Source organism: Marmota monax, unplaced genomic scaffold, assembly GCF_021218885.2.
Source record: "Marmota monax isolate L192 unplaced genomic scaffold, Marmota_monax_Labrador192_F-V1.1 WCK01_AAM20220418_F8-fsc00002, whole genome shotgun sequence".
NCBI classification, from domain to species: domain Eukaryota; kingdom Metazoa; phylum Chordata; class Mammalia; order Rodentia; family Sciuridae; genus Marmota; species Marmota monax.
The window spans coordinates 8,523,681-8,533,425 of record NW_026693571.1 but is presented as its reverse complement, the minus strand read 5'-3'; the positions used below and the strand labels follow the sequence as shown (position 1 = coordinate 8,533,425).

At 39.2% G+C, this 9,745-nt stretch overlaps 1 protein-coding gene across 2 annotated transcripts in view; it reads right to left on the bottom strand.

The window, feature by feature from the left end:
* Positions 1–2,947: 2,947 nt before the first annotated feature.
* Cfi (complement factor I) overlaps positions 2,948–9,745 on the bottom strand; it is a 42,814-nt gene continuing 36,016 nt past the window's right edge. For both annotated transcript variants that reach the window (XM_046458797.2, XM_046458796.2), the window contains exons 11-13: positions 8,801–9,081; positions 4,950–5,054; positions 2,948–3,371 (exon numbers count right to left, since the gene is read on the bottom strand). In XM_046458797.2, coding sequence (XP_046314753.1) covers positions 3,154–3,371; positions 4,950–5,054; positions 8,801–9,081 — 604 coding nt within the window. In that variant the 3' untranslated portion in view covers positions 2,948–3,153. The remainder of the gene's footprint in view (positions 3,372–4,949; positions 5,055–8,800; positions 9,082–9,745) is intronic.

Sequence of the window (9,745 nt, the reverse complement as noted above, 5' to 3'; positions counted from 1 at the left end):
CACAGAAGAAGAAATACAATCAGTCAACAAACATATGAAAAAATGTTCATCATCTCTAGCAATTAGAAAAATGCAAATCAAAACTACTCTTTCATCTCACTTCAGTCAGAATGGCAACTATCAAGAATACAAGCAATGATAAGTGTTGGCGAGGATGTGGGGGAAAAGGTACATCCATACATGGCTGGTGGGACTGCAAATTGGTACAACCACTATGGAAAGCGGTATGAAGATACCTCAGAAAGCTTAGAATGGAACCACCATTTGAACCAGCTATCCCACTCCTTGGTTTGTACCCAAAGGACTTAAAATCAGCATGCTATAGTGACATAGCCATACCAATGTTTATAGCAGCTCAATTCAAGGGTAGAATGAAGGAAATTTGGTTTGTGTACAGGGGAGTGAGGGGAAGAGTGGGGCGGTGGGGATGGGAAGGACAGTAGAATGAGACAGACATTATTACCCATATACATGTATGATTACACTACTGTAGTGATCCTGCACCACGTAGAACCAGAGGAATGAGAAGGTGTGCTCCATTTGTGTGCAATATGTCAAAATGCATTCTACTATTGTGTATAACTAATTAAAAAAAGAAAAAAATCAGCATACTACAGTGACACGGCCACATCCATGTTTATAGCAGCTTAATTCACAATAGCTAAACTATAGAACCAACCTAGATACCCTTCAACAGATGAATGGATAAAGAAAATATGGTATATATACACAATGGGATATTACTCAGCCTTGAAGAATGAAATTATGACATTTGCAGGTAAATGAATGGAGCTGGAGAATATCATACTAAGTGAAATAAGCCAAACCCCACCACTGAAAAAAAACAAAAACAAACAAACAAACAAAAAAAAGCAAAGGCCAAATGTTTTCTCTGATATGTGGATGCTGATCCACAGTGAGGGGTGGTGCTAACGAAGAATGGAGGAAATTTGGGTTGGACAGGAGAGACTGAGGGAAGGGGAGGGGTGTGCGGGTAGGAAGGATAGTATAATGAGATGGACATTGTTACCCTATGTACATGTGTGATTGCATGAATGGTGTGGCTCTGCATTGTGTACAGCCAGAGGAATGAGAAGTTGTGCTCCATTTGTGTACAATGAGTTGAAATGCATTCTGCTGTCATTTATAACTAATTAGATCAAATAAAAATACATATTATCTCAAAAAAAAAATCCTACAGCTGTGCAGAGAAAATATCAGCTATTTCTCCTACCAGAGCCTGCTTGATTTCATCTTTCCTATTTTTCAAGCATTTCATGAGAGCTTCTTGAGGAAATGAACTCAACTTGATTCCACTGTTGAAGTGCCTTTTCATCAGAATTTTTTTTTTTTTTTTTTTTTTTTTACCAACTGTGGCTTTAAAACATTTGGTCACATCTTCTAAAACATGCATCCATTCTTTGGAATCCCAGACACTGTGATGATCCTGGTGGATAAACAGATGCCATCAATTATTTTGTGAAGAAGTTGTGTACCCAGCTGGAGGGCGGGATGCACAGCTTCTTGAACCATTTCAAGAGCATCTCTGCTCCCAACTCCATCCCTGTGTAAAGTTCTAAGGTTGGGATTTAAAATGGAGTTTAGGTTAGAAAACACCAGGGAAAGGGCAAAATGAGAGAATATGGAAGAGACTGGGAAGGAGGTTGAGAACAGCAGCCAGGGTGAGAGCCTGATGCTGCCGAGATGAGGACAGTTAAGAGACTCTGAAGTTTTGTTACTAATTTCTTGGCTCGCTGCCGTTACTTCACAAACCACTCCCTCTGGCAAAATGCCAGGCGCCATCCAGACTTGTTTACAGACTCTAACAGGTCCCAAAGGCTCAGTCCTTTTTCCCTCTCTGAATTGTGGAACCAATACCAAGATGGAGCACTGACTGAGCCACGCAGGGTACTTAATTCTTAGCTAAGAAAAGTAGGAGGAGATAAACTTGAAACTCAACCCCACCTTGGGTTGGGGAGGGTATAGAAATGGGATAAAAGAAATGAAGAGGAGGAGGAATAGTCATATATTTTCTAGGAATAGGTGGAGAATTTCCAGGAATTTGGGTGCCACATCCTTTTTCCTCCATTTATGGTTCTTTCTGGTTGTTGTCATGGCAACTATCAACCGTCCTGGTGCTGGGGTGTGTCATTTAACATACAGATGAAATTAGAGGTTGTCTAGCAGCCATTTGAGATCCAGCTATTTTCAGCCAGCCCTGCTGAAGAGAAACTCCTGTCCTCGAGGATAAGCAAGACTAGGGACAGGTAGAAATTCTCCTAGGTCCTCTAGTCAGATCAGGGAACGGTAACAGACTGACACCATGGAGATCAAGGGTTGTATTGTAGTATCTGTGGAAAGATCTAGAGAAAGGATCAAGGGGAGCTTGCAAAATGAGGGAGAAAAGACAATTATTTTTTGAGAAATTTTAATACTTAAACAGAAAAGGGCTGGGGGTTCCGTACTGCAGTGGCAGAGTGCTTGCCTAGCATATGCAAGGCCCTCGGTTTGACACCCAGCATGGCAAAATCAAAACAATAAAACAAACAAAAAAAAGAAGCAGGGAAATGGGTCAAGATCTATGAGGCCAGTTATCACCCTGTGATAACACGTAATAAGTGCCATGCCAAACACTGTTCATAAGTATGTAGTTTCATTTTCATACAATTCCATGTTTATAGATGGAAAATGAGATCCAAAAATAAAAAAGGTAATAAATTGCCTGGGGTCTAACTCTGCGGGTAGTGGAAATAGGCTTATGTGAGTGACTTCAGTGTCATTCAACTACCTAAACTTCTTACTGTCGGTGTATCACTTCTGCATAAAGGATAATTTAATTATATTTGCTGATAAATAAAACTTCCTGAGTGTGTAGCTCCGTGGTGCTGAACACACACAAATTCCTGTGTTCATTCCCCCAAACCAAAGAACAAACAAACCAATCTAGTATGCTTGACCAAAATATTTATTTGAGAATTATACAGTAAAATTCCAAGATGGCATAAACTTTAAAAAGACCTTTTAAAATATCCAAGAACATTTGCTTCATTTTCCCCTAGAGTACTAATAATTATATAGTTTCATTTCAATTAAAAAAAAACTCTAGAGAGAATAAGGACAGAAAGATCACCAAAAGAGCAGGAGATCACAATTTCAGATATTGTACTGAGAAATGAAAGATCTTCCTACGTGATAGCTAATCCAGTCAAAATAATTAGCTACTTTGGTGTAAACACCTGGGAACTCTGGTTTTCCACAGTTTTCACCCCAACTCACAATGCCCCAAACATAAGTCACATTATTGACATCCATACAGACTAAGGGGCCTCCAGAGTCTCCTTTACAGGCATCAATGGAACCATCGGATGTACCTGAGAAAGAGAAAAGCGCATATTGCCACCTGTTTGTCAAGGTCACCATGCTGACTTCCCTACTTCTGTCACCAGAGAAGGACATGACTAGTTTTCTTCTGCTTTCCTAAAAGGCGGTAACAGGGACTCTCCCTCCCTAGGGGTCCCTGCAGGGCTTGCAGAGTTGGAGCCAGTCTGAATGATTCGCTTTATCCTTCCCAGAGCAGAGAGGCTTTGACCATCACTACATCTTGTAGTGACCTGGACATTGCCCCATCCTGGAGGGTGAGGGACGCATCTTTAGACATAGGCGTGTTACCCCATGGATTGAGCTACACTCACCTGTTCCTTTGTGATTCTACCCCTTTGCCCTGTTTGGGATAGAATGTTCCATAGAAAAGCCCTTTGTGTGTCCCTTTCTCTTGCTCTGCCTTTGGGTGTGGCCTTCCTAGATGTCAGTCACCCTGCTGACAGCAGACATCACATAGCTAGACTCAACCCCCTGAAACCTGACCCCCTGCCTCATTTGAATGGCTTCTCCTCAATAAAAGGGGTCAGCACCGCTCTCTCTCTTTCTGTGGACCCTTAAGGTCAGAAGAGCCGGCACAGGACCCCAAAGAAAAAGGTATCTCTGTCTCTTGTGTGGTTATTTCGTGCAGCCCAGTTCCCCTGGAGTGACCCTGAGTGTTTTTTGTTGCAAGGAACGTGACAAAACACTTAGTGCTTATTGAGTGCTTAATAGGTATTAGTCATTCATCATTTTAATCCTCACACAATCCTACCGGGTAAGTATGGTTAGTATCATTATTTCCTCCACTTTATAGATGAAACAAAGAAGACATGAAGAGGTCACTATCTTGTCCAAGGTGACACAGCAAACAAGTGGCAGAGCCTGGACTTGAGGCAGCCAGAGCTCATCTTTTTAAGTGTGACACTTGCCTTGTGTCTGATGACTCCTCAGTATGGTAAGCTCTTGGAGATTTGGCCTTCATCTTTCAAACTTATAGCTATTCATCCCTTGTTTGTTGACTGGCCGATTTTGTGTGACTCATCCATTTGTCTGTAATCCTGAACCCCGTTTCACAATGGGAGGGCACTTTCTTCTTACTCTTGTGAATTTCTAACAGTTTTCAATAAGTTTTGAGTTTGTTCCCCAAGGGTTGATGTGCTGGGAGGTTGGTCTTCAGTGAGGTGATGCTAAGAGGTGGGGCCTATGAAAGGTCCTTAAGTCAGTGAGCAGAAGGGAGTGTCCTCCCAAGGGATTGAAGGGTTCTCCCGGGACCCTGAGTTAGTTCTCCAGAGAGGGTTGTTAGGAAAAGAGCAAGCCCAGCTCTCCCCCTCTCTTTGGCTTCCTGATTTTTGGTGTTATCTCTCCCTTCCATCACTTCAGAACATGCCCCTCCCCGGCCATTCTGGGGCCACTCCCCCATGAAGTCCTCACCAGAGCAGAGTTACTGTCAACATCATGCCCTGAGCCTTCAAAACGTGAGCTAAATAAACCTTTTTTCTTTATAAGAAACCAGCTTCAGGTATTTCATTAAAGTAACTAAAAAATAGACTAAGACGATATGTATCTCAGATAAACCACTTGGCACTTACCTGCACATTCCATTTCTTTTTCATAGAAGCGATTTGGGTAAAATCTAGAGCAGTTATCTATTAGGTTAACTTCACCCCACTTGAGTGAATAGACCTTTTGGTTATCTAAACAGAGTGAGAAAAAAAATAGAAGTCACAAATAAAAAGTCTAAATAAATACTCTTGCAACTTAGTACACCATTAGGAACATGAGTGATCTCAGATACATATATAAAATTTTGAAGACAATTCTGTAGCATATTTAATCATACTCTTCTTATATCCCTAGTTTCTATCATTTTCTTTCTACACTTGGATGTATAGTGGAGGAGGATTATTGAATATACAGCCTGAAATCCCACTCATTTAATACAAAGCTGATACTCAAAGATGAATGAGATACTTTCTTCCCCTTTGGTTGTAGAGTTCAGTAGGGGAATTGGATAGGAATTAGTGTGGTGTCTTCTCACACAAGTATGTCCTATCTTATCATAGTTTCCTATTTCCTTACAGTGCTTGTTGGAGTGAATAATTTTAAAGAAAATACATATGGAGTTATTAGTGTATATGCATTTTTGTGTGTCTGAGGAAATACATCTCCTAAGTGATTGAAAGGCCGATTTAGAATTTCCTTTATATTTAAATGAAAGTTTTCTTTGGTCTGTGGAAGAAGGACCAGGTACTATCTAGGGAAGATCAGAAAAACATGTGAACTCAGGATAATATGTTTCAAAGGTGAGGAGTGAATCTTTGCCTATCACCCTCCTGTTTTTCCCCCTGATGGATATTGGGAGATAAAATAGACAGGTGCAGTGGTGCATGCCTATAACCCCAGTGATTTGTGAGGTGGAGGCAAGAGGATTACAAGTGTTCAAAGCCTGCCTCAAGCAAGACCCTCTTGCTAAGCCAGCAACTTAGCAAGAAGACCCTGTTCCAAAATTTAAAAAATGAAAGCACCTAGGATGTAGCTCAGTGGTAAAGTGCCCCAGGGTTCAATCCCCAGTACAAAAACAAACAAACAAAAGACCAAAATGACAGAATGTTGATAACTGAGGGAACGTGGTAATGAATAATAAGGATGTATTATACTTTAACTTCTACTAATGTGTATATTTTTAAATGTATATAATAAATGGGATATTTAAAAATAGAACAAATATAAGGATGAATTAGTTCCTTCTGGATGAATTAGTTCCTTAATAAAATTCAGTATTTTATAAGTCTTGTGTATTCACACACACTACAAATCCAGCCTAATTTATACATATATTTTACAATTTTCAATGTGGGAATTATTTAAAGAATGTGTTAGAACATGAGACTATAAAATCAATGCTATGAAGTTATTTAGGATTTCTGTCAACAAAGACTTAAAAGGTGAAAGGGAAGATAAATTTTAAGGTCAACCACTATGGAAAGCAGTATGGAGATTCCTCAGAAAATTGGGAATGGAACCAACATTTGACCCAGCTATCCCACTCCTTGGTTTATACCCAAAGGACTTAAAATCAGCATACTATAGTGTTACAGCCACACCAATGTTTATAGCAGCTCAATTCACAATAGCTAGACTATGGAACCAACCTAGGTGTCCCTCAATAGATGAATGGATAAAGAAAATGTTATATATATATATATATATATATATATATATATATATAATGTGATATTATATATATATGTAATGGAATATTACTGAGCTTTAAAGAAGAGTAAAATTATGGCATCTGCTTAGTAAATGGTTGAAGATGGAGATATCATGCTAAGCGAAATAATCCAATTCCACAAAACCAAAGGCTAAATGTTTTCTCTAATATGCACATGCTAATTCACGATGGGGGGGGGGGGCTTAGGGAAGAATAGAGTTACCTTAGATTAGGTAGAGGGAAGTGATGGGAGGGTAAGGGAGGGGGTGTGGGGATAGGAAAGACAGTAGAATGAAACAGACATTGTTACTATATGTATTTATGTGACTGCATGACCAATATGATTCTGCAACATGTACACTCAGAAAAATGAGAAATCATATACCATCTATGTATGATATATCAAACTGCATAAGTGCATTCTACTGTCATATACAACTAATTAAAACAAATTTAAAAATTTTTTAAATAAAATAAAATAGAGTCTATTTAGAAAAAAAAAGAATATTATGAAAAAAAATCTTCCAGATGATGGGAAACATGTTAGGTAGTTTAATTCTCATCTCATCTAACTTCTAATTCAGCAGTTCTTCTAATATTTATTTTCCAAGTGTCCACATCTCCTATTCATAGGAGGTGTTCACCAAAAGTCGTAGAAGTTCAAAGAATGAAATTCACCTGTTCTTTCTCTTTGTAAAGGAGTGGGGTATGGTGAATGGGAAGGAGACAGGAGGAATGTAGAGATCTGTGAGTGATTCAAAACATGGAGACTATCTCTTTGCAAATCTTTGTTTGTTTTCCTATTATCTATGGGCTACCTTTTTCTTTCCTCACAGTATTGAGGGTGCTAAGGAAGAACTACCTCCTCGACCCTTTTTATTTTTCATTTTGAGACATTTTCATTTTGCTAACTGTAAATTGCCTAGGCTGGCCTTGAATTTGTGATACTCTTGTTTCAGCCTCTTAAGTAGGATTACAGATGTGTGCCACCATGTCTGGCCATTTATTTATTTATTTATTTATTTATTTTCTGGTATCAAGGATTGAACTCAGGGGCACTAGACCACTGAGCCACATCCCTAGTTCTATTTTGTATTTTATTTAGAGACAGGGTCTTGCCGAGTTGCTTAACACTTCACTTTTGCTGAGGCTGACTTTGAACTCGTGATCCTCCTGCCTCAGCCTCCCAAGCCTCTAGGATTACAGGTGTGTGCCACCACGCCCGGCTACTTTTTAATTTTTTTGAGACATAATATTTATATATCTTTATGCGGTACATGGTGGTAATTCAATATATATATATAATGTGAATAACAAATCAAGGTAATAAGCATTTCAATCTCTTCAAACATTTATCATTTTTATGTGTTGGGAATTTGGTACTCTTCTTTTAGTCATTTAAAATATATCCTAGATTGTTTTAGCCTATAGTCACCCTGTGTGCTAAAGAAGAACCAGAAGAGACTCCGTGTTGGTGCCCCTTATTGAACGTCTTTCCATCCTCCCTCTTCCCTTGTCCCTTCCAGTCTCTGTGGACCAATATTTCATTCCAATTTTGTAAACCTTTTTATCTTCTACCCATACCTCTTCAACAAATCAAAAATGTCCATGCCATGTGTCTCCCTATCTCTATATTTTTTCCTTGAATATTCACACCTCAATGTTAACTTCAGGATCACAGAGTACATATGTCCTTTGAACATCTGGATAAGGACTAGTTACATAATTTTCAGGATCTAGTGAGAAATGGAAATGTGGGATGGGAACTCTTCAAAAATTATTATTGTTATTATTATTCTTCAGTAATAATAATAACTAGGGATTGAATCCAGGGCCTTGCACATGCTAGGCAAGCACTCTACCACTGAGTTACATCCTCAGCCCATTTAAAAATTTAAATTTTGAGACAGGGTCTTGCTAAGCTGCTCAGGGTGACCTTGACATTGCAAATTTTTTTTTGCCTCAGTCTCCTGAGACCCTTCAAAAATTATTAAGAATTTCACAATGGTGACAGCTGAGCAGTAAATCATGCCTGGGGACCTTCTGAGCACAGGGTGCTGGGCAATTGCCAGGTGGCAAGCACATGTAGTCAGCTCTAGCTGGATGCTTACTTTTCTGGTTATGATACTGTTTCTTTCTGAGAACTAGGAAATTAGCTCCTTTGAATTTCTATTCTCATTCATTTCCAACCCCTGGATGCTGATTAATTAATCATAAAACACATACCTTTTTCTCGACCCCAGCCAGAAACGATGCATCTATCTTTAGGTTGAAATAGATATGGAGACCAGGGAACACAGGCAGGGATGGAATGAGACAGTTCACATTCTTTTTGGTCATCATGTTTTTTCACTTTGATCAAAGCTATGTCATTTTGGTAGGTGGCTCCATTGTAGTTTTCATGGATAATAATCTTATCCACCTTTTCAACTGCTAACTCAGTGTAGTTAGGTCTTATCCAGTTAAGCAATGCTGTCCATATTTGGTAATGATGAGCTTTACTGGCTCTATAACAGAAAGGAAAAGGGAAATAAAATAAATTGAAAAAAGTATGTAAATATGGAATTTTGATAATTTATATTCTCCCTTTTAAGCATTTAAAAAAATTTTTAGTTGTAGTTAGATACAATACCTTTTATTTTATTTATTTATTTTTTTATGTGGTGCTGAGGATCAAACCCAGGGGGTCACACATGGTAAGGCGAACAGTCTACCACTGAGCCACAACCCCAGCCCTTAAGGACCTTTTTTATATATTCATATTCTCTCTCTCTCTCTCTCCCTCCCTCCCTTCATCTCTCTCTGCCTCCTTCTCTCTCGCGCTCTCTCTCTCTCTCTCTCTCTCTCTCTCTCTCTCTCTCATATCTTTGCTGTTATGAAGCATTGTGACTAAATTTACTTAGGGCAGAATTAGGTCAATGACAAATGAAGAGCAGAATATTCCATCCAACTGCTCAATGCCAGGAAAATAGCTCACTAACAACTTGAACTATCTGCTACTGGAGTAGGTGCCCCTACAGGGGTCTCAACAGAGATTAGATAGCATCTTGTCAGAACTGTGGTTGAGGAACTGGAAAACTGGACTGCAGATTCTTATTACTCTGCCAACCCAGAGGTTCTCAGGGAGAGCACCTCCGCAGTAGTTTCCATCCTCACCCTGCAGATGACTTC